At 39.4% G+C, this 25796-nt stretch overlaps 1 protein-coding gene across 1 annotated transcript; it reads left to right on the top strand.

The window, feature by feature from the left end:
- The first annotated feature begins 1377 nt into the window (after positions 1 to 1377).
- On the top strand, positions 1378 to 24972 carry rev1 (REV1 DNA directed polymerase). Its single transcript, XM_061971027.1, has 22 exons — positions 1378 to 1751; positions 7326 to 7401; positions 7585 to 7714; positions 7831 to 7999; positions 8074 to 8433; positions 9459 to 10162; positions 10240 to 10332; positions 14019 to 14135; positions 14227 to 14335; positions 14406 to 14534; positions 16582 to 16736; positions 16832 to 16951; positions 17032 to 17252; positions 17394 to 17566; positions 18218 to 18447; positions 18521 to 18696; positions 18767 to 19018; positions 19766 to 19865; positions 20497 to 20699; positions 20762 to 20912; positions 22524 to 22626; positions 23921 to 24972. Exons 2-22 carry the CDS (start codon positions 7336 to 7338, stop codon positions 24030 to 24032), a joined length of 3873 nt encoding a protein of 1290 aa, XP_061827011.1. The 5' UTR covers positions 1378 to 1751; positions 7326 to 7335; the 3' UTR covers positions 24033 to 24972.
- Positions 24973 to 25796: the final 824 nt, after the last annotated feature.

Below are 25796 nucleotides of genomic sequence, written 5' to 3'. Positions count from 1 at the left end.
CATGATGGTTTGACCCTCACTAAAATGTCTGTCAAAAAGAACTGTGAAAAGAAATGCAACAATGCAATATTCAGTGTTGACAGATAGATTTTTTGTGGACATGTTCCATAAATATTGATGTTAAAGATTTCTTTTTTTGTGAAGAAATGTTTAGAATTAAGTTCATGAATCCAGATGGATCTCTATTACAATCCCCAAAGAGGGCACTTTAAGTTGATGATTACTTCTATGTGTAGAAATCTTTATTTATAATTGAATCACTTGTTTATTTTTCAACAAGTTTTTAGTTATTTTTATATCTTTTTTTCCAAATAGTTGAAGAAAGACCACTACAAATGAGCAATATTTAGCACTTTTATAGCATTTAATAAATCAGAAACTGACGACATAGTGCTGTATTTGACCTCTGTATCTCTTTTTTTCAACCAAAAATGCTTTGCTCTGATTAGGGGGTACTTGAATTAAAAAAATGTTCACACGAGGTACATCACTGAAAAAAGGTTGAGAACCACTGCCTCAGAGCATTCCTTATACAGTACCAATCAAAAGTGTGGAGGCGTTTTTTCACTATTGAGTAAGAAAGTGTCTATAAACAATTGACTTGATACCATACATATAGTATGTGTAAAACATAATTTTTTGTCTACCTTTACCGGCACAAACAATATGTCAGCCTCTCCATCAGTCACCCCCCCACCCCCCCTGCTGTTCATAGGTGGATGAAACTTCCGCATGTCTGCTGCCATGGCAACAGTGAACAGCCAATGAGGGTGCTCACGTGCCATATAGGTCAAAGCGTCCTCGTCTCAAGAGATGTACGTTTTTCCTCCTAATGTATGTAATGTTAATATGTTGGTGGCATCGTGGAATGATAAGTGGGGCAAACGTGTGTGTGGTCTGGCTGGTATTCGTCATAATTCCGTGATCTGGACGCGCTAATGCACTGACCTTGTTTCATTTCATAACATCTCGCCATCACTGGGGCACGTGCCTCTGCGACGTGGGTGGGTTCATTTGAGGACCCCCAAAAATGAAATGGTAAAAAAACCAAAAAAAAAACCCAGACAGCTCCATAGACTGCAGAAAAAGAGAGCGAGACAGAGAAATGTGGAAGCATGAACTAACCCTACTACCATTCATATTTAAAAATAAAGTTATTGGACTCTGAACCCCCACAATGAATGTCGGTGTTTCCTCCTAAATTAATTGGCGAGGATGTCCTCGGCGCCAACAAGAGTCAATTCAGGTAAATAGGCGACGAGTTTAGTCAAGTTAGCCAAAAACTGCAGGAAAAAAACTACTTCCGGTTTTCTCGACAATAAAATGATCGCACATAGCGCCTTACAAACGTCATTTAGGTGATTTTTAACCGTCAAACTTGTAGAAAGTAGATCCTAGCCCTGCTTTTAGACGTGCTTTTGGCTGCCCTTCTTAACCAATTTGCCCGCCGAGTGTTTTGTTCTGAAAGGTCACCAGAAGTGTCGCATGTATTGCGCTTAGCCGTTGATACCGACATGATGGAAAGAAAAAAAGGCTCTCAGAAGCGAAACCGTAATAATGGAGAGCTGAAGGATGTGGGAAACGTGTTGTGGGGACACCATGACTAAATAGGTCTGTCATGTCAACTGAAGCGGACTAAGACGGTCGACAAAGACGGACAACGTGTTGGAAAGATTCTTTTTTTGGGGGGGCAAGCTTATGTGGGAAGGGAAGTCTGTGGCTAACAACAACCTCATCTGACAGCACAAAAGGTAAACGACAGACGCACTCCGTCTTGTGACACACAAACAATTGTGTGCAAAGACAACGTGACACAACGTTGCCACCAGTCCGGTCTGTGGCTAATGCTGTTAGCCGTTAGCTTCCCCATGCTCTTAAAAACATCATGCTGTGAACTGACGTGAACTCAAGCTAACTATCGTCCCGCGCTACAGGCTAATGTTAGCTAACAGCGTGAGCGAGATTTCTGCTTCAGCGTCAACTAAATAAGTTGTCCTTAGCCGTGGACATGCCCAGACATGCCTTCAGCAGTGCATATTTGGTGAATATATCACAGTTTAATGACTCGTCGCGGCAGCGTTGCTAACAACAAACATACGCATGTCACGTGTCATGCTATTTAGCGTGTTCGTATTATTATTAGAGCTGTCCGACTCGTGACTCATCCGGGTTAATGATTCTCGAGTCGGGAATCATAGGGATCCATGAACACTGGTCGTTTGAGTCCTCTACTTGGCTGTTGCTGAGTGTGATTAAAGTGGGGGTTAGCAGACCCCCAGAAAGACCCATGAGTCGGATGATTGTGTTGAACTGATTCACCCAGACTCATTGTAAACCCTGCACACTCAAAATGATTTGGCTGAATTGAGTCACCGACTCAAGTCAGTGGAATCACTGCAGACACAGGTGATTCATTTGAGTTGGTTCGGGGACTCAACCGACTTGAGCAAACTTTTTCCACACACGCACATTGAAAAATGAAAGCCATTTTGATATTTTTCATTTTCAAAACAAATACAATATTTTAACCGTTCGGGCCCCCCTCGATTTGGGTGAATGTGAAAGGTTCCAGTAAGTAAGTAAGTAGATAGATAGATAGTACTTTATTGATTCCTTCAGGAGAGTTCCCTCAGGAAATTTAAAATTCCAGCAGCAGTGTACAGAATTGAGATCGAATTTAAAAAGTAAATAATGGGGGTGTAAATGGAAAGAAAAATAGAAAAATACTACAATAAAAATAAAAAGCAACAATGAGAATAAAAATATAACAGTAAAATAAGAATATAACAAGAGAAACTAGGCAGTAGTGACCATGTTATGAAAAAGTATTGCACTGTTATTGTTTTGCATGCCCTGTCATCCTAGCAGAGGTGGGACCAAGTCATTGTTTTGCAAGTCACAAGTAAGTCTCAAGTCTTTGCCCTCAAGTCCGAGTCAAGTCCCGAGTCAAGACAGGCAAGCCCCGAGTCAAGTCCAAAGTCAAGACTGGAAAGTCTCAAGTCAAGTCCTAAGTCCTGCATTTTGAGTTTCGAGTCCTTTCAAGTCCTTTTAACCACAGACTAATATATTAACACAGATTGTGTATGCTTTTCAAACGCTGTATTTATTTATTAAAACAAGTGCATTTTAAATTGCAGGAAAGAAAATTGTGCTGACATTGCACTTTATAATAGCACTATTAACCAGTCATTTTAAACATTAACTCATTCCTTTACAGAACAAACACATTGAAAAATAAAGTGCAAATGTACTTATTTGTACAAAAGTGTTAACATTGAAAAAACATGACATATACGTGAACATAACAAAAAAGTTGTACTTTTTATATGTCAGGGCCCTATGCTGCATTGCATTTGCAAAAGACCAAATTAGCCAAGAGTCTGTCAGTCATTTGTGCACGATGGGGGCGTAGTATGATGCCACCATGGCTGAAAACTCGCTCCACTGGAGCACTGGAGGCAGGCACTGCCAAGACTCTCATGGCCACTCGGAACAGTGAAGGAAGAGTCTTCATGTTCAATGCCCAGAACAAAAGGGGGGAGAGAGTTGTTTTGGGTTGGTGCACTACTTGTAAGTGTATCTTGTGTTTTTTATGTTGATTTAATTAAAAAAAGAAAAGAAAAAAAATTATTTCTTGTGCGGCCCGATACCAATCGATCCACGGACCAGTACCGGGCCGCGGCCCGGTGGTTGGGGACCACTGAGGTAAATAACCAACAGTATGTCAGAAAGCTAGCTAAAACGGTACACATATTCATAATATAGTATACATTTTAACTGACCTTTATTTGACTATTTTTGTCTTTTTTTAGGTGGCTAAAATACGCGGTGCTGCTGACCGCCGTCTAACGTTACGTGTGATGTATTGACTAACGTAACCCTGCTTAAAAAAAAATCACTGAACAAAAAGTATGAATAAGGTAGTGAACTGCAACAGATTCCCGTGTTTGCAATAACGTTATAACGTTAGCAGTGAGTTTACAGCCTCACTGATTTAACTACACAGCAAATAAAAGTCACGTTACTTAGCCAATAAACGTTATCTTACATTCAAAACTTACCCTTCTTTGTGCAACTTCAAATGCCGGACGAAGTTGGAAGTTGTTGCCTCTCCATCAGTAATTTTCGAACCGCATGTGTTGCATACTGCAAACCGTTTTGTGTTGACCACCTCGTAATTTTTATACCCAAACAAAATTATTTTAGGTATCATTTTTTGTTCACTGGCGTGTGGTTTGGACATGTCTTCTTCGTTGGTTGTCCTGCAATTTGATTGGATAAATGCTGTGTGATGAAAACAAAGTAGATCTAATTTGATTGGCTGTTGTACTGAGACCACACCAGCTGACACACGCAACGCTGATAGACAAGTACACAATGAAAAATACGGAGCGCTCCCAAATAACTTTTTCATCTTTGGGTTTTGGGGAAAGTAGCAAGTCATGTCAAGTCATGTCAATTCAAAAGGCTCAAGTCCAAGGGAAGTCACAAGTCATTGATGTTAAAGTCTAAGTCGAGTTGCAAGTCTTTTTACATTTTGTCAAGTCGAGTCTAAAGTCATCAAATTCATGACTCGAGTCTGACTCGAGTCCAAGTCATGTGACTCGAGTCCACACCTCTGCATCCTAGTCCAGTATTTTTCGGACTATAAGTCACAGTTTTTTTCATAGTTTGGCCGGGGGTGCGACTTATGCTCAGGAGCGACTTATGTGTGGAATTATTAACACATTACAGTAAAATATCAAATAATATTATTTAGCTCATTCACGTAAGAGACTACTAGACGCATAAGATTTCATCGGATTTAGCGATTAGGAGTGACAGATTGTTTGGTAAACGTATAGCATGTTCTATATGTTATAGTTATTTGAATGACTCTTACCATAATATGTTACGTTAACATACCAGGCACGTTCTCAGTTGGTTATTTATGCCTCATATAACGTACACTTATTCAGCCTGTTGTTCACTATTCTTTATTTATTTTTAAATTGCCTTTCAAATGTCTATTCTTGGTGTTGGGTTTTATCAAATAAATTTCCCCCAAAAATGCGACTTATACTCCAGTGCGACTTATATATGTTTTTTTCCTTCTTTTTTATGCATTTTCGGCCGGTGCGACTTATACTCCGGAGCGATTTATACTCCGGAAAATACGGTACCCCCCTTCCCCCCAGAGAGGAGTTGTACAGTCTAATGGCGTGTGGGACAAAATTGTTTTTTAGTCTATTAGTCCTGCATTTGGGATGAAGCAGTCTAGCACTGAACAGGCTCCTCTGTCTACTGATAACGGTATGCAGAGGGTGACTGGCATCATCCAGGATGCTCACTAGTTTTTCCACAGTCCTCTTCTCTGCCACCGTCACCAGTGAGTCCAATTTTATTCCGATCGTAGAACCGGCCCGCCTGATCAGTTTCTCCAGTCTGAAGCTGTCCTTAGATGTACTGCCCCCCGAGCACACTACGATGTGGTACAGAACACTGGCAACCACAGACTAGTAGTACATCCACAAGAGTTTTTTACAGATGTTGAAGGAGCGCAGCCTCCTCAGGAAGTACAGCCTGCTTTGTCCTTTCCTGTACGTAAGTAAGTACATTTTATTTATAAAGCGCTTTTCACAGATAAAATTTACAAAGCGCTGTACAAAACATAGGTGAAGTAAAGCAACAATTCAATTTAAAACAGGGTCAACATCATAAAAAGGATACACAGTGGATTAAAATGATAGTTAAATGGTGCATTAACTAAAAGCTTTACTAAAAAGAGAAGTTTTCAAATGTTTCTTAAAAGTTTCAACACAGTCAAGATCACGGAGGGACTGGTGCAATTTGTTTTAGAGTCTGGGAGCTATAGCCTGGAATGCCAGGTCTCCACGGGTTTTAAAACAAGTTTTTGGGATCTTTAGAAGACCCTGGCATGAAGACCGGAGGCTGCGCCCTGAAGAGTAGGGGCATAGCAAGTCAGTGATGTTCTAAGGGGCCCCACCATGCAACGCACGGAATGTCAGGACTAAAATTTTAAACTCAATGCTGAATTTAACTGGAAGCCAATGAAGACTGGATAAAACGGGGGGGATATGGGCTGTTCTGGGTGCACCGGTCAAAAGCCTAGCAGCCGCACTTTGTACAGTCTGAAGTTTCTTTAGCATTGACTTGTTGAAGAGAGTGAAAAGAGAATTGCAATAGTCAATGTGAGACGAAATGAACCAGGGACCCAAAAGGGGCATAGTCATTAAAGTGTTAAAAACAAGTCAGATATATATATATATATATATTTATTTTTTTTATTTTTATTTTTTTTACTTTCAATGCTAAAATATCTATACATCAACTTCAGATCTATCCGTTCACATAAAGTTTTACATTTTTTAAATGTTTGTTTCTCTTTTTAACAAAGAAACCTATGGCAAATACTCAAAACATGCCATAATTCCACCCAGAAAATGTTCAAAGTGGAATATTTTATATTAAATAATTGGAGCCTTAAATAGGTACATAATTCATAACAACATTGCTTTTGTTTCATTATTATTTTTTGAACAATGACAGTTAAAAAAAATCCAACCAAAGGTCTCAGGGATTTAAAAGGGCCCCACTCATTAAAGTGTTAAAAATAAGTAATCATTTATACATTATTTTTACTTTCAATGCTAAAATCTATAGCTCAACCTCAGGTCTATCTTTTGAATATAAGTTTTTTGAGCAATGCCTGATTTAAAGTAAAACAAACTGCCTGAACGACAGCTATGTGATTATAAAATTAAATTAATACATTTTCAAAGCTCCTTACATTGTTATACCCATTATCTACATTTTGAAGCTACATTCAAACCAGTTTGCACTGGGAGCTAGTTCGGTAAAGTGTCTTGTTCAAGGACACATTGGCAGTGACTAGGATGGCAGAAACTGGATTTGAACAAGGAACCCTCAAGGTTCTGCCGCTGCTCTACCATCTGAGCCACGCCACCCTACTCAATATTGCAAAATGTTGTCATTACATTGCAGATTTTTGCTCTTTCATTCCACTTTTTTATGTTTTTTTTGTAATAGTATTTTTAAAATGTGCCGCGGGCCATTCAAAAATTAGAACTTTAGACACCTCTGGACTCAAGTGAATTGGATCACTTCAGTGTAGCTCAGATTAACCAGAGTCCATAAAATGTACCCAATTGGCTAGCAATAATCATCATTCAATGTTTTGTTTGTAGTATTGTTACTTTTTCGGCAGTATAAATGGAGCGCTACTTGTGTGTTGCTTCTCACTGCTATTATTTTTAACCTTTGAAAGGCAGTTGACTGTAATAATCTCTCTTTTGTGCTTCAAGGTAGCTCAGTATGAGTCGAGATGTATGGACCAAGAAGAAAGCAAATGCCAGTGGGGACAATGGTTGGGCTGAGAGTGTGAGTATGCTTGGAGTTAGACTTAATTAGGGCTTCACAGACCGCCTGTACAATTAATACATGTTGTATGGGGGTGACAATTTGACCCTGGAACAGATTAATTCACATTATTTTCTATGGAAAACAACTTGGAAGTCACATAGTCGTCTTTTCTATTCTCTCTGGTCTCCGTCTTGTTTGCAGGGTGGTTACATGGCTGCCAAGCTGTCCAAATTGGACGATCAGTTCAAGAGTGACGCCCCTCGAGAGAAACAAAAGGGAGGCTCGACCAACATTTTCACCGGGGTGGCCATATATGTCAACGGATATACAGGTGCTATTCTCCAATCTTCACAGTAAAATACGATGTGGTCATCTACCACCACAGTGCATTTCCAGTTCTTAAAATGATATTTGAGCTTAACAAGGGTTTTTTGTGTGTGAGGGCAGAACCAAGTGCAAATGAGCTCCGTAGACTGATGATGCTTCACGGCGGACAGTTCCACGTCTATTATTCTCGATCCAAGACCACCCATATCATTGCCAATAATTTGCCAAATAGCAAAATTCAGGAGCTGAAAGGGGAAAAGGTCATTAAGCCCGACTGGATCACAGACAGGTGAGTTCAGTCAGACTAGAATGTGTGATTATTAACGAATGTGGGAAAATAACAGTGTGTATTGTTTGAATCAGCATCAAAGCTGGGTGCCGGCTCCCTTACTTGCACTACCAACTGTATGCTAAACACAAGGGTTCACTATTCCCTGGAATAAAGCTGCATCAGACCTCAGAGAACGCTGGGTCCATCCACTGCACTGTTCCCAACCAGGACAACTCGACACTCAGCAGCAAACAAGGCTCCCAACTTGAATTCCACCAGAATAACCCCTCACTTCAACCGTCCTCGGCATTCGTGAATCCTAAACTCAGCCCGCATTCGCTCCCCAACCAAAGCCCATTTAAGCATCCGCCAAGAGCAGATCAACTTGGACCTCAGACCAATGCATCCTGCAATACGCACCAGAGTAGACATAAAGAAGTGGAATTGAGAGTGTGAGTATATCCTTCCTTTAAAGTCAACATTGTCTGTGTTTTTTTTTTGAGTATTACTGCTTGTTGCTGGGGAGCTCTTATTTACCTTCCTCAAATAGTGACCTCAACTCAAGACTTAAACATTAGACAAACTTTATTGATCCCCAAAGGACATCTTTTGACACAGTAGCTCAATTACAAGGAAAAACATCTCTAATCACTCTCAAAACTACAAAAGATGTATAAATAAAATAAAATGTACTAAACAACAACAACTATACAAACGCGATAAAAATAAACCATACCAATTATACAAAAGTGATAGAATATAATCAGAAAATCTAAGATATAATTGGATGATTATGTTTAGTAATATCAAATCATGCCGTATTTTTATATTTAATGGTATTAAAAAATATTAAATTAATAAATATATTTGTTGTTGTGGGGTTATCCAATATTATATAATACAATAATGTAAGCTATGTACTGTTATAATAGTAATGAACATATTTTAATATACTATTTTCTCAATTACTATTGTCTATTTGTATTTCAGAAAATCTAAGATACTATTGTAAGTGTATATATAATTTGAAGACTATTGTTTTTATTTGATAGAATTTGAAAAATATATTCATATATTATCTATTTAATAATATTTATATTTATATATTTTATAATTTATATTTACTTGTCATTAATTATCTGCAGAGGAAAAATGGCTAAACATTTTTTTTTAGTTTTTTCCCAAATATAACATCACATTGTACAAACAAAGGCCTCTAATAAATGCAGTATGTCTAGCAAACACTTTGTGGTCCTCACAGTTCACACACTTAACAGTAATTAAATGCCTTTGGCCACTATTTGGTATAACTTGTTTTAAGAACAACCTTTTTGGAACACACCATTTAATCAATTGTAGCTTCTTTTTTTGCTTCCCCTTTATTCAATTTAATAACTATAGTCCTTTGTGACTGTACCATTTAACCTGGGTGTAAGTTAAAGCCTCCTCTTAGTACTATATTCAAATGTCTTTTTAGAAATGGATCATTGCAGACCTCAGTAGGCGGATTGCCAGACTGCATTAAAGCTCCTTCCCACCTCACCAACGGACACGCTCATCTTTGTAATGGTGCCTTAAAGTCAAAGGACCCTGATACAGACAAATCATCTCTCGGTCTGACTGAATGCAGCATCCTGATGCCCGAAAATAAACCCTCCAGGACCAAACCAGACCCCTATGAGTTCCCCAGCAGCCCTCCAAAGCAATCGGACCTGTCGTCTGCCTGTCTCGAGGACTCGGGTTCAAAAGACGAAAAGAGGCTTAAACCAACCCTGTCCACTGAAAGCCAGAGACTCTCACAGCACACCTCATGTCAAGTTGACACAAAAGTTGAAGAAATGTCTCATTCCCCCCCATCCTACCCACGCTCTCCTGTGCGTCTAAACGGAAGTCACCACAATGCCTTGTCATCCCACTCTGCCTCGGAAAGCAACTCGACTGTCCAACCTCATCCCAAGACGCAGCAGTCCGAGTCGTCGGCTCAGCTGTCGGCGCAGACGGGTGGCTTGATCTCTGAGTTCTACGCCCACTCACGTTTACACCAGATCTCCACGTGGAGGACCGGCTTCTCGGAGTATGTGAACGAATTGCACAGCAAGCGAAAAGCCTCGGGCGGTTACTCCTTTCCCGGGAAAGAACGACTTCGGAAGTTGTCGTCACAGTGTGCTCTTGAAAGCCAAGGTAGGAGAATCACCCACATGTTTTTGTTACACTTAATACTTGCAAAAACATATTGTAATATTTTTTTTTGACATCAGGTACACATTTCGGTATTAAATCCTGCATTCTTCACGTGGACATGGATTGTTTCTTTGTGTCTGTCGGGATTCGACATCGGCCGGAACTCAAAGGTGAGGCCTCATTAGGTACTACTGGACTAGCTAATGGACTTAAATACAGCAACACTCTATGTTTTTACAAAGACACCATATTCATCTGCAGAATACTGTATAAGATGACTGAAATACGACAAGCCCCTTTTCCTTTATAAAGAACCGTTTTTTGTTTTGAAGATAAGTGAAATAGCATATTTGGTGAATTTCATTTTATAAAAAATCATATCATATTCTGCTTCATTGTTTAACATTATCTTAAAATTAATAGAGGTAGGAATCTTTGAGCAAAATGTAATCCTATTCCAATACAGGGGTTGACGATTCGATTCAGAATCGATTCTCGATTCGACACGGTTCTGGATTCAAACCGATTCTCGCAATATATTATTCAGTATGCAGTGCATCCGGAAAGTATTCACAGCGCTTTACTTCTTACAGCCTTATTACAAAATGGAATACGTTATATTTGTCGTCACAATTATACACACATTACCCCATAATGACAATATGATAGTTTTGTTTTCGCAAATGTATTAAAAAATGTAATCTAAGAAATCACATGTAATAAGTATTCACAGCCTCTGCTCAATACTTTGTTGATGCACCTTTGGCAGAAATTACAGCCTCAAGTATTTTTGAATACGATGCCACAAGCTTGGCACACCTATCTTTGGGCAGTGTCACCCATTCCTTTACAGCATCTCTCATGCTCCACGCGGTTGGATCGGAAGTGTCGATGCACAGCCATTTTTAGATCTCTCCAGAGAAGTTCAATGGGATTCTAATCTGGGCCATGGCTGAACCACTCAATTACATTTACAGAGTTGTTGTGAAGTCATTCCTTTGATATCCTGGCTGTGTGCTCAGGGCTGTTGTCCTGCTGAAAGAGGAACCGTCGCCGCAGTTCAAGAGCCCCGTGGAGCAGGTTTTCATCCAGGATGTCTCTATACGTTGCTGAAATAATCTTTCCCTCTATCCTGACTAGTCTCCCAGTTCCTGGCACTGAAAAACATCCCCACAGCATGATGCTGCCACCACCATGCTTCACTGTAGGGATGGTATTGGCCGGGTGATGAGTGGTGCCGAGTTTCTTCCAAACATGACATCTGGTAACCTGACTCTCGCCAGATTCTTGTAGTTCGCTGAGCTTCACACAAGGATCTGGGCTTAAAGGCAATGCAAACTCTTTCAAGATAGCAAAAAATAATGAACCAATCAGGATCGCCGGGCGGGATTTCATAGATGTGACGTAGCGCCAAAACGACTGTTTGATTCAAACAACAATGACTGCACGCAGCGAGGAGTCGTGTGCTGACATATTTTCTTTGCACAGACAACATCGATCACTGACATTGCTGCGCTGTTTCAGTAAAAGTTCTCAAACTTTTCGCTCTGTCGTTATCCAATATGTCGGTTGTTCTGTTTTGGATTTCCCAGCGTCGCTCTCATCAGCGTCACGGGTTGATTTCGATGTGAGTGGTTGAAGTAGCACGTCATTCAAGATAACAGGACAAGTGGTTTATCCAATCACATACAATTATTTTTTTACAAGGCCGCGCCTTCTGAAATACATCTCCTATTGAGAAGTCCCAGATCCTTGTGTGGAGCTCAGCGAACTACAAGGATCTGGCGAGAGTCAGGTTAGACATCTGGCCTTCACGCCAAGTAATTCAATCTTTGTCTCATAAGACCAGAGAATTTTGTGTCTCATGGTCTGATATTCTATCAGGTGCATTTTTGGCTAACTTTTACAAAAACTGGCTTCTGCCTGGCTACTCGACGATATAGGCCTGATTAGTGGATTGCTGCAGAGATGGTTGTCCATCTGGAAGGTTCTTCTCTCTCCACAGAGGAATGCTGTAACTCTGACAGAGTGACCTTCAGGTTCTTGGTCACCTCCCTTAGCTCTTCTCCCCCAATCGCTCAGTTTAGACAGCGGGCCAGCTTTAGGAAGAGTCCTGGTGGTTCCAAACTTCCTACATTTACAGATGATGGAGGCCACTGTGCTCATTGGGATCTTCAAGGCAGCAGATATTTTTCTGTACCCTTTCTCAGATTTATGCCTTGAGACAACCCTATCTCGGTGGACTACAGACAATTTCTTCGACTTCATTCTTGATTTGTGCTCTGCCGTGCACTGGTAAGTGTAGGACTTTTTTATACATAGAATTCTAAAGAAAAAATTAAATACAATTTTGGGGTATTGTGTGTAGAATTTTGAGGACAAAAATTAATTATTCCACTTTAAAATAAATCTGTAACATAACAAAATTTGGAAAAATTGAAGCGCTGTGAATACTTTCTGGATGCACTGTAATAATTTATAGTCAAACCTTTTCAAAACAGGTTACAAAACCTCCTTTTGATTGCTGACGTAGACACGCAGCTAGTAAGCATGGAGATAACCTGAAAACATTTTTTTTAAATGTATTTATAAAATTTTTTTAACATCATTCATCATCTTCTGTTTTATGCTAACAACCTTTTTGAGACACACTTTTTTCCTCCATCCGATGCATTTTATCAGGTGGTCTGGAGTGACTGGAAGAAATGAATAGCCCTGCAATATAGTTTTAGTTGACTTGTCTGTATATCTCTGAAACCCAAATATTTATTTATTTGATATTGTGAAGATGTTTACTGTGTGTCAGCTTGCAGTTTCGATTCAGTGGGAATAGTGTTCTGGCTCTGTTAGAGGAAAAAGTAGACTGTCCAAAAGAAGTTCTGAACTTAGGAACCACACAATCTGCAAGAGCCTTGAGGTCTGACAGCCAGGCGGCAGACCAGCTGTGGCACATGATTAGTTAGACATTAAAAAAAAATCAGTGTGCTAAAATGTACCAAATTTTCTAATCTAAAAAGCTTGTTTCTTAATGACATCACAATGATGCAACCTCACAGATTTTCTGTCAAATACATTGATTGCGTGGGTGCAGAGGGATATGACTGGTTTCAGGGCTGTGGGTGAAGTTTGCGACAATGAGGTTAGACAAGTGGAGAAATTACATTGCGTGTAAATAAAACAGAGCAGCTTGATGAGACAGTTCTCGTCTAACAAAACGAAAGCAGTTCAAATTTGACTTCATCTTTTTACACACACTTTTTTGACCAGGCTTTGGAACTTTAGATTATTGTCATTGTTTTCTTACCAGCCAGGTTGAAATGTCAACTAGAGCTTCTGTCAACTGCTGCCAGCTAGAGTGGAATTGTTTGCAAGCACATGAACGACTGTGAGCTGGCAGTTGACACTCTGGCAACAGTTGGGAAGGTCATTTATATACGTTGCAAACAACAATGGCCCTAATACGGAGTCTTATGGCACTCCCATGTCATTAGAGCAAAGACTAGATTTAACATCATTGACCTTAAAACAGTACTGCCTGTCCTCGGGATACGTTTTGAACCATTATTGGGTGGAAAACTTGCCTTTTATAAGCTGTCTTGTAAGAAAAAATACTGTCTTATATTTGTATCAGTACAATTCTATTTTGATTGACACTGTCAGAAAGGTAATACATTAATGTTACGGTAGACATGATTTTTTATGTACAATAACGGAATTGTAAACAGCAAAGTAATTGAAATATTTGAAACGCTTCATATTGTCTGGTGATTGAAATTGTTCAAGTAAAATTATGAGACACTACAATGCATACAAATTTTGTTATCTTTTTTATGTTTTTGTTTTGTTTTCCTCACAGATAAGCCTGTTGCAGTGACTAGTAACCGTGGACATGCGCTTGTGCCATTAAGACCAGGGGCCAACCCACAGCTGGAGCAGCAATACTACCAGAGGAAACACTGTGGGGCTCAACCTGGTGAGCCTTGCATTTTACATGTGTGCAAACATCACCCTTAAGACATAGGCGATTTAAAATAAGACATTTCAAATCTTGTTTTGCCTCTCAGGTAAGGAATCAGACTTTGTACATGGTGCTGCTCCACAACATACTAATGGAGTAGACAAGGATGCTGCTCTTTCCATGGCAGAGATTGCATCCTGTAGCTATGCTGCAAGGTATCCTTGACGCACTCAATACACCAGTGTCTCCGAACAACATTCACATACTGACAAATTTTTGTTTCAGGCAAGCAGGTGTGAGAAACGGGATGTTTTTCGGCAAAGCCAAACAGCTGTGTCCCACTCTGCAGTCTGTGCCATACGACTTTGACGCTTACAAGGAAGTGGCCCTCACCATGTATGAGACGTTGGCTGGGTAAGATAAGCAGCCTTGTCTATTCATGCTCTTATTTAGAAGACTTACATTTTCGAAGTTTAAACGTGTTTGATTTTGGTATAAAAGGCTTTAAAATGTTTGGATTGTTACTGCTTAATAGTTTGGTGGTTGAATGCAACAATTGTGTTCCTTTTTTAACTCTCTACTACAAGTATATTCAACCAAATTGTTTTGGGGGCCACATGTGACACCGGGGAACTTTTATTTTTATTTTTTTTGCCGTACTAGAATAAAGTGTAATTGTACATCCACTACAGTAGGTGACAGTGGCACTCTCATTGTCAGAGTGTGTACAGTGAGTTTGAGCATTTTGGTGTAGGGCGGGGTTGGCTACCTGCGGCTCTAACAGCTCTTTAGCGCCGGCCCAGTGGCTCCCCTGGAGCTTTTTAAAAAAGGAAGAAAATGGAAAAAGATGAGGGAAAAAATATATTTTTTGTTTTATTATGGTTTCTGTAGGATGACAAACATGACACAAACCTTCCTAATTGTTAGAAATCCCACTGTTTATATTAAACATGCTTCACTGATGAGAGTATTTGGAGAGCACTGTTTTGTCCTGCTAATTTTGGCGGTCCTTGAACTCACTTTAGTTTGTTTACATGTACAACTTTCTGCGATGCTGCCACAGAAAGATGTGTTTTATGCTTCTCTTTCTTTATTTCACTTTGTCCACCAAACATGCTGTGTATGAATGCACAAAGGTGAGCTTAGTTGATGTTATTGCCTCGTTGGAGTGCTAATTAGGCATATTTGGTCAGTGCATGACTGCAAGCTAATCGATGCTAACATGCTATTTCGGCTAGCTGTATATGTACATATTGCATCATTATGCCTTGTTTGTGGGTATATTTGAGCTGATTTATTTTCCTTTACTTTTGTCCTTTGTGTATTTAATTTAGATTTGAATGTCTCATGACACTATCTGCATTTCTGATAGTTGTGTGTGTGTGCCATTATAGACCACCGCAAACGTTACTAAGCTTGCAAATATTGTAATAAATCCATTAGACGAGACAGCCTGCCGTTTCCTTTAACTTGGACACACACATCTATACCTTTTGGCCATTCTAAGCCAGTCATTTCCAGGAGTTACCTCACCCTCTGAGAAGCCTCCGTTTTACTAATGTTTTCCAATGTTGTAAAAATGTGTAGAATATGTATTACATTTTAACATTTCTGTCAATGAAGATTTGCGACAGCCTTCATTAAACACTTATATAAGGCTTTTGATTTTTTGCGGCTCCAGACTGATTTTTATTTTGTATTTTTGGTCCAATATAGCTCTTTCAACATTTTGGGTTGTCGAGAGGAACTCCTCAGTTATGTAAATCACAAGTTTGGACCAAGTGTTCTATGTTTGCTAGCAAGGTTAAATGTCAATAAATAGGTTTGCAAATGTGTTTACAGTTACCCAAATTCCTCTACACAACAGGAGCACTCTAGTGTTTTTAGAAATTTGCTGCAAAAGTGTTGTCTCCCATGTTTTGAACTGAACTCAGGGTCTGGTATGGTCATGGCAGGTCCGGTTTGGCCCCCGGATAGATCTGCCTCACAGTATACTAACATATTGCAGTCGCTTCATTTGTGATACAATATAAATATTTTGAGTGTCTACTGTATTAGGTATTAGTGGAATAAAACAATTAAAAAGATTAGGTGTCAGGAACATTAACTTTGACAAACTGTCACTTTTATTGTTTATGTGAATAATTACATTCCATTTATTGTTAAAATATTTGTTTGTTTTAAGTACAGAGTACAGACAGCAGAAAAAGATCAATAAATTAGTTTTCCCCCAAAGATATTTATATTTCAATAGTAATCTGTAAATAATGGATCATTTAAACCTAAATGCTTAGCAAAAAAATCAACCAAACAGTTATGTTAGTCAACAAATCAATTGTGCCTCTGCTGGTCAAAGCCTGGTTGTACACTTGATTCTACACAACCAACAAAATCCTGAGCGGTCAAAGAATGAATTGATTTTTTTATTATATATTGCTACTGTCATCTTGTTGTTTTGCAGTTACACTCACGACATTGAAGCTCTGAGCTGTGACGAAGTGTTATTAGACGCCTCTGCTCTGGTAGCAGAGTTGGGTATTAACCCAGAAGATCTGGCCAAAGCCATTAGAGCGGACATTAAGGAAAAGACAGGATGCTGTGCTTCCGTTGGCATGGGTTAGTATTAGAAGATCATCTTGTGTAGTGTAAAATACATTAATTAAACTGGGGTTTTTGGTTCTAAGTATAGTTTGACTTTCTATCGTCTTTAGGGCCCAACATCCTATTGGCTCGGCTCTCGACACGTAAAGCCAAGCCAGACGGGCAGTATTTCTTGAGGTCCGAGGAAGTGGACGATTTCATCAGGGACCTGCCAGTGACCAGCTTGCCAGGTTGATACAGCACCACCTGCTGGTTGAAAATAATGCCTATACTAAATGCTTCATGACTTTTTTTTTCTTTTTCTTTCCAGGAGTCGGGCCTGCTATGGGCAGAAAGCTGGCTGCTATCGGTGTGAAGTCATGCGGGGAGCTCCGACAGGTGTCTTTAAGTCAACTGCGGAAGAAGTTTGGGCCGCGCTCGGGACAAACGCTGTTCCGCTTCTGCAGGGGTCTTGATGACCGCCCCGTCCGCTACGAGAAGGAGCGGAAGTCGGTGTCTGCGGAGATGAATTACAACATACGCTTTAAAAAGGTAAGACCGACCCTCACTGGAGACTTTAATAAGATCCAATACAATCCCTTTTTAAAGATTAATTCACAGATTGATATTCATTTACTATGTTTAGTATTGGTTTTCCCACCCTAGTCTTCTCCTAATGTATATATCTACTAGATTGATGAGGCAGAAAGTTTCCTGTCCAACTTGTCCATGGAGGTGCAAAGACGTCTTCAAGAAGCTGGACTGAAAGGACGCAGAGTGACCCTCAAGATCATGGTCCGCAAGGAGGGCGCACCACAGGAGTCGGCAAAATACGGTGGCCATGGCATATGTGACAACTTTGCCAAGTAAGAGTTTCTTAAATATTCCTCATATGGTGGTGGGTGGTGTTTATTTACTTCTGCAGAGAGGACCGTGTGTCGGAAAGTGTCTGACTTATGTCCAGAACCTCTTCTGTTCTGCTCTGTGATTAGCCAGTCTTTATGTACGGTCAAGTGGAGTGTAAATTACATTAAAATGCTTTAGAAGACACACTACCATACATGTAATTACGTTTATTTGACAAATAGTCAATGACTATAGGCTCCAGGACCCCGAGAGGGACAAGCGGTAGAAAATGGATAGACGCATGGATGAACTATAGAAAAGTAGTTGTCTAGTCCCGCTACTACCCTTCTTACAACTTCTTGCTTAATGGCGGTCATCTTCTTCCACCAATCTTGCTCAAATTTTACACACAAAAGATGTGTAGAAAATGTTGTGATGATTTGGCTTAACACCATAAAGTTACCATGGATGCTGTAGAGTGTGATGAGCAATGTGAGGAATTTCAGGGCAACCTGACTTATGGCGTTTTACTAACTAGTAGTACAGCACAAGTGTGTTGCCTGTAGGAGTGCACATTTTGACTCATTCTCACCTTTTTTTGTGCAGTAGTTGATGGTGCGTCCTAATTGTTTTTATATGGTCGTATTATTCATGTCCCATCCTTTATTCAGGACTGTGATGCTAGCCCAGTGCACTGATAGTGGCCAGCTGATTGCAGCAACTGTCACCAAGATGTTCCACACTATGAAGCTACCAGTGCAGGACCTCCGCGGTGTCGGCATCCAGGTGCAGCTGCTTGAGGGTAATCACTCTGTTCCTAACAACGCCAACGGTCTAAGGACGCGCTCCATCAAAGACATGTTGCTCGGCCAGGCTTCATCAAGCAGTAGCAGCACCAGAGGTTTGTGCCTTTTGGTGTTTTGAGTTTTTACATTTTATACACAATGACAATAAGATAAATATCCATGTCACAGAGGCGGGTGACGACAACAGACAGGAAGAGACATTACCCGTCAGAGGTGCATCCCCCAGTCCTGGGTCCCTGTCCCCAGTCCCAGGAACAAGCAAAGACCATCAACCTTGCAGACGAACACCAAAACATCCCAGAACACGCCTCAACTTCAGCATTGAAATCCCCTCTCCTTCACAGGTATCAATTAATCAGACCTGTATAAGAAGTATTTGTTCTATTTACTCTGCGTTTCTATGGACAATCCAAGGTGGATCGATCCGTGTTGGAAGCCCTGCCTGCTGAGCTGAGAGCACAAGTGGAGCAATCGTGGCAAACAAACAACCGCTGTGCATCCAGTCCACAACCACCGAGTCCTCAGTCACGCTCTGTCTCTACTCTTCCTCCACCTGCTGCTATTTTACCTACACTGAACAAACCACCTGCTGGAGCTTTGGTACTACAGATTCAAAACGATCCTGACAGTCTCGGAATTGTTTTGGAGCTGCCCAGCTACTCCCAGGTACTTTCATAATTACCTGATAGTGTAAAAAGTAAGAATAAAGTAGTGAGGCATTCCAATATACCAGGGATATTCAACTAAATCGTAAGGACTCGGGAGCCTGACTTATCCCTTAACTGTTAGTCTTACAGTATTTTGTATATTCCGGATAACCAACATCCTCTAAAGTAGATGTTGGATTTTGGTCTATTTATTTTGTCAGAGTTACAGGGGCACTCTGCTTTTTTTAAGGAGCTTCTGCAAAAAAACTAGCCAAAGATCATCTCTAAGAAAGCCCTCTTGTTTCTTTCAAGAAATTGCTGCAAAAAATGTTAGTCACAAGCTTTTTGAATTTAACTCACGGGCCACGAGTTGAATAGCCAAAATGATGAAAAAGAGAGGACCTAAAATGGAACCTTGAGGAACACTACTAGTATAACTAAAGAAGTTGAACAAATGACTGCAGACTGCATCTGAAGTACATGAGCTCCCTTAGTTACAAAAAAATGCAACTGCTAAAACGGAGAGGACTTAAAGGTGTGCCTTGAGGATTGCCTCAGTTATGTAAATCACAAGTTTGGACCCGGTGTTAAAATGTCAATGCAAGCATCTGCCACTGTGTTTACAGTGGTCCAAGTTCCTCCATACAACAAGAGCACTCCAGTGTTTTTAGGAATTTGCTGCAAAAATGTTTGTTTTGAATAGCCCTGCAATATACATTTAACTGCTTGTAAAGAAGAATATCTGTTCGCTCATCTCTGACTGCAGGTTGACCCAGAAGTGTTTGCCGCCCTTCCCAAAGAGCTCCAGGAGGAACTCAAGTCAGCCTACAACCGTGTTACAAATAACCAGCCTCAGACAAAAATGTGTAAGTAAAACTGAGAGGTTTCAGAGGGGTGAGATGTGTATCATGGAAATAATTGCCTTAGAGTGGCCAAAGGTATGGGATAGGGGGGTTCGAAGGATACTGCAGGTTGTCTCCTGTTTATCAGGCATGTGAAATGTCCGCGAAAACGTGACAATCTGCAATTTTAAACATTTATTTTCGAATAAATCTAAAGGTAAAATATAGTGTACAATTACACCCAATTGCAGGAAATGTAATCCTGATTTTTAAAAATGTATTTTGTGGCTTGCGTGGCAAATATTCATATATAGCACTTCATACAAGATAATAACGTTATTAAAGCTCGACCTTTGTGCATTTGCGCGTAACATTAACATTGGGTAAACTAGGATAAGGCAAAAAAGGAGTCATTCTGTGTACACGTAAACCAAGCTGCTATGTCAAACTGCACACAAATACAGTGCGTTCAAGGAACGCTAAACAGAATAGAACACTACAACGCCCGCCAGAACGCTCCATCAGTGAAGCATAAAAACCCAAAACTAAATAGTGGGCTATCAAACCATAACACTACATTTTTATTTTGCAGACACCATGCATTCTTGTTTTTTCACTCCCTCCTATTGACTTTGTTTCTCTCATTTTTCTACAGTGGAGCAGAAGAATGCACTTTTGCAGCTAAAGCAGCCTGGCGGAGGTGGCGTCGGACGACTGAAGCGGCGCTACAAGAGGAAGAATGCAATAAGCCCCGCCAAAAAGGGACCATCCCCTCAGAAGAAGTACCGCCCAGCAAACAGCCCTGCCAAAACTGCTCCGCCTTTTACTAAACTAAAGGAACCCGTACATGTCCTAAAGGTGGGTTCTGAATGACAAACATTTTTGTGCAGATTGGAAACATAACGTGATCGTTTCCACAGACAGAGAACGGTCCGTCCACGTCGTCTTCAAAGCACAACACCACAGAGTCTTTGCCAAATTCCATCTGTCGCCCTACTCCAGCGCTTGCCGGAGCCTCTGAGCTGCCGGATATTAAAACACTCTTACGGGAATGGGTGACCACCATGACAGGTAGAAACTTTTTTATATACATATCTGAGGTCAAGTGAAGTGGAATCTTGATTTACTAAATTAATTTGTTCTTGAACAGGGTTTGTAAATTAAAGGTTAGTCAAGGTTTGTACACTTTGAACACAATATAAAATGCTATACAGTACTGTATATTAAACAAACATAACAAGGAGGTGATGAATAACTTTTCTATTTAATAACAAGCCAAAACAAAACCAACAACAAGCTCAACTGTCCCTTTGGTGCCCTCAAAAAAGATCAGAAACCACAAAAATCCTTAACTTTAAAAACCATACTGCAGCAATAATAAACATTTTAAAAAGTAAAATCCACTTACAGTTCATTAACATCGACAAAGAGCAGCTCACAAGAAGAGAGAAAGGAGCAGACAGAGGGCTAGAAGGGCGGGGGGAGGGGCCATGTGTGTTTTGTGTTAATGGAAGAGGCGCTGCTGAACAAGTGGTAGTCTTCTCTACTGTGAAATAAGTTGGCTTTGGCATCTTTTTCCAGAAAAGTCAGTTAACAATAATAATTAAACTTGTTGTAAGAAGCCGGCTTCCTCAATCTCTTTAATATGAGCAAGCACAAAATGGCTGCAAGTGGGACACAAAATAAAGGAATGCAGCGTTCGTACACAGAAACATGGTTTGCACACAGAGGCATTTGTGGTGTGATCTGAAAGTTTGGAAACCGAAAGGTTCGCAAATAGAGGGGTTTGTGAATCGAGGTTCCACAGTACCATATATTTACAAAAAAATAATAAGTCATCAAAAAAATATTCTATCTCAGTGGCAAACTGTCACCATCATGAGTCATTTATCAACTGTACAGACAACGATTTACCTGTGAAAATAAGTAAACTAGAATGAACTCAAACACTCACGTCTTCACCTTAAACACCAACCACAAACGTCAGCGGCATTAGTGCAGCTCACTCGTTTCACTTTAGGGAAGGTGTAAAGTTAAGTACTGGTCATTTTAAAACATAAGAATAAAAACCGTCTTAACCTTAATAGAAAAAATATAAATACATGAGGTAAAAGTTAGCCATGTAAGTGCACCTCTCAAAGCTCACTTTTTAACATTCCTAACAGTCATTCAAGTGTAAAAACAAGTTAACCACTGTCAGTATTAAAAACTACAGAAACAATAAAACCGTCAAGTCTTAATTTGAAAGGCAAACCACAAATGCGCAATGTGAATGTTAGCCGTATTATCTCACTGCATCCCACTTTTAAGTATTCCTAACTGCCATACAAAGTGTAAAAAGAAGTGAGCCGCTGTCACTTTTAAAACGTAAAATCAATAAACCTTCCTTTTTAACCGTAAAGAAAACGACAAAGGCAAAATGTTAATGTTGTGTCAGTGCACCGCACAAATTTCACTTCTTTTCAACTCCTAAACTTTCACGTTCTTCTTCTATTAGCACCCATTGCTTAGGGCTGTTTTGCTTTTAGAATAAATAAATCCAAAGCAGGACAAGGATTTTAACCATGTGCCATTTTTGGTCAAATTGCACAACTTTGTGTTTGACTTCAGAGGTTCCATTGTTAGCCCAATTAGGTTGATGGTGTTGGATCGTTAAAATAATGTATTGATTTCATGTTCCAGACCCAATGGAGGAGGACATCTTGCAGGTTGTGAAATATTGCACTGATCTTATTGAGGACAAAGATCTGGAGAAGCTGGATCTGATCATAAAATACATGAAAAGGTATGTCGCATTGTTGCATCCTTGTGCACTCCTCGGGCCGCAAACAGGCATTACATGTGTTTATGTGATATGATGGTTCAGTTTGAAGGCTAGCTGTCTGAAATTTCGTCAGAGAATTTTTCCAAAAAAAATGTTCTTTATAAAATTGCATTGTGTTTCTGATTGCAACGTTGTTAGAACAGGATATAAACATAACGCATACCGTACATGCTTTCTCTTAAGAACTCTTTCGGCCCCAATGACTTACATTATAATTGGCATTTTTAACAGATAGTAATCCTGGCATATTACTATTACTGGCATATTGCACCTCCCAGGAAATATTGTTTTCATGCAATTGCACTACTTACCCAACTGATGGCGCCAGAAAATAAAGCGCATATTTCTCAGCTTTGATGAGCTATGATGCCATTAACTTTTTCATTAAATGCAATGAAAATGATCTTGCGCAGTTATATATAACATGACATATAACTATAAAAAAACGTGTGTGAACTCAATGCACTCAATCAAATCCTGCCTGCTTTCTCCCTCATCCTAGCTCAGTAGACACTGTAAATATACTACTTGTCTTCTGTATCCAAATCAATATTGTCTTAAATTATTGACCTATTTAAGGCTGTAATTGCCAAAAAGAGAAGCACGGGAGTACAGGGGTTAGTGCGTGTGCCTCACAATACGAAGGTCCCGGGTTCGATCCCCAGGCTCGGGGTCTTTTTGTGTGGAGTTTGCATGTTCTCCCTGTGACTGCGTGGGTTTCCTCCAGGTACTCCTCCCACCTCCAAAGACATGCACCTGTAGATAGGTTGATTGGCAACACTAAATTGGCCCTACTGTGTGAATGTGAGTGTGAATGTCTATCTGTGTTGGCCCTGGGATGAGGTGGTGTTTTGTCCAGGGTGTACACCGCCTTCCGCCCGAATGCAGCTGGGATAGGCTCCAGCACCCCCCAAGTCCTCATTAGGGGAAATGGATGGATAGCCAAACCTCAAATAATCCACTCTGCAACCATTTTTTTTTTTTAGAAATATTGCATATTTTGCATTTTCCCCATTTATAGAAAAAGTTATTATTGACAACAAAAAGCCACCAAGAAATATTTCCAATATCTGAAGATGTTAAAAGATTTCAAACATGGAAAGAAAAAAATATATCAATTTATTGCTGACTTATGAGCGGGTCACTTTTGGAGCCTAAGAGTCAGTGTGTATAGAGTATCTTAAGGTTACACAAAGGTTATTGCATAGTTATTTTATTGAAATCCTGTCAGACCAAACATTTGTTGTGTCTGCAGGCTCATGCAGCAGTCACTGGAGTCCGTGTGGAGCATGGCCTTTGACTTTATCGTGGACAACGTGCAGGTGGTTGTGCAGCAAACTTACGGTAGCACCCTGAAGATAACATGAAGGATATACAGTACTTTTTTTCACCTTTTTCTACTTCTTACTACTTGGCTAACACAGGAATCGCAGCTCATTTCTTACATAGCATGTGTCAAGAGAAAGCTGCAAAAGCAATCGGGTGTGTTCAAACCGTTGGTGTGTACATGCAGCATTTTGTCTATGCTTTTTAAAGGCAAGTTGAATGGCAGAAATGTGCCTAAAAAGTGATCTATTTGGAATATTTTGCATGTTCATTTTTAACTATCAACACTTAAAATTTTTCATGTCCTCTCTATTTCAAAAAAAATAATGACACAGTCATGGTACAAACATTTTCTTTATGACGTCCCTAAAAAAATAAGCTTTTTAAAAAAAGTCTTTTTTATCATCTTTTATAATAAAGTGCCAAAAGTCATTTGTAAAATATGTAAATACCGTTTTTTAAAGGATCTTATGTATGTAAAGGGTTAACCTTCTGTATTGTTTACATGTAGTAAATGCTTAGTAACTGTCTGAAAAACTGTGGACCTTTTTCAGAATTTGGAAAGAAAGCACTTGAGTTTAACTGTTGAAGATTGTTACTCTGCTTGTTAAACTGATCAATAAGCAGCCTATGCATTTTTGTGCTATGGAGTGAGACGAACCTCTTCAGGATGATGAGACATTTATTTACATATTTGGCCCACCAAAAAAAAAAAAAATCAAAGGTGACATGAAAAGTGATTTCACGATGCAGTGGATATTGTTGATTGACTCTGAATTAGATTTCAATATGCAAACCAAATCAGTCTCATTTTTTTTCAACTTGTTGACATGAATGTGTTTCAGAAGATTTTCTTCTCTTTTTGCTTTATTTCTATTTGTGAAAGTCTGATCTTTATCTGTCAATTCTGGCTTATGTGCCTGATGACCTGAAGCTGTGAACGTTTTATAAAGCTTGTTAATAATAAACTGTAACTAATAATTGTGTTTGTGCAAGTCACTTCTTAAACAGTGATATGATGCAATTTAGACTACGTTTACACTGCAGGCCAAAGTGGCCCAAATCTGATTTTTTTTTTCTAAAACTGATTTTTTCCAGCTGACTGTTTACACTGCATGTAAAATGTGATCTTTATCAGACTCCAATGTAAACGCACACAGGCCTCACAGTTCAATAAACTGAAAAAAAAGGAAGTTGACCGAATTCCGTAAATGAACAAGGAACTCGTTACTACTACAAAATAAAATAAAAGTTGCCACACCTTAAATGTGTTTTACATGAAAAAGAAATTAAAGTAATATAATGTATGAATGTATATATATATATATATATATATATATGTATATATATATATATATATATATATATATATATAATTTGGGAGGGTTCCAATCTTTTTCTGGCTGTTAAGTAGAGGCAACAAGGACATTAGCTTGGATCTACATTACATCTACAAATACGCCAGAGTGTCAATTTCCATCCTTCAACAATCGCTATTTATTCTGAATAAAAATATATATTCATATATTCCATAAAGCCGATTATTGACACGTGAAGCACTGAAAATTCGGCCGCTGAAAAATAATTTTGCTCACCGAAACCGGATGTTGTGATGAAGTTGTTTTTTTTTAAATTGAACAATGAACATACCTATACATGTACAAACACATTGGGCACTTCCAATACACTACAATTCAATATAATTTGTTCCAAAGTTGTACATCAGGTTGAGCAATTTATATAATAAATCAAAAACAATTTTCATACAAACCAAAATCAGGAAAAGAAAGTAAAATATTGTATTA

This window comes from Nerophis lumbriciformis, linkage group LG13, assembly GCF_033978685.3.
Source record: "Nerophis lumbriciformis linkage group LG13, RoL_Nlum_v2.1, whole genome shotgun sequence".
NCBI classification, from domain to species: Eukaryota; Metazoa; Chordata; class Actinopteri; order Syngnathiformes; family Syngnathidae; genus Nerophis; species Nerophis lumbriciformis.
Note: the sequence above shows the minus strand (reverse complement) of the source record. Positions and strands in the feature narration are given on the sequence as shown.

Bases quoted from the DNA above. Each gene is read 5' to 3' on its own strand.
- rev1 (XM_061971027.1), top strand. From the start codon at position 7,336: ATGAGTCGAGATGTATGGACCAAGAAGAAAGCAAATGCCAGTGGGGAC. The intron at 17,253-17,393 runs GTAAGACCGACC...TATATCTACTAG, and splicing joins ACAACATACGCTTTAAAAAG to ATTGATGAGGCAGAAAGTTT. The intron at 18,448-18,520 runs GTTTGTGCCTTT...TCCATGTCACAG, and splicing joins AAGCAGTAGCAGCACCAGAG to AGGCGGGTGACGACAACAGA.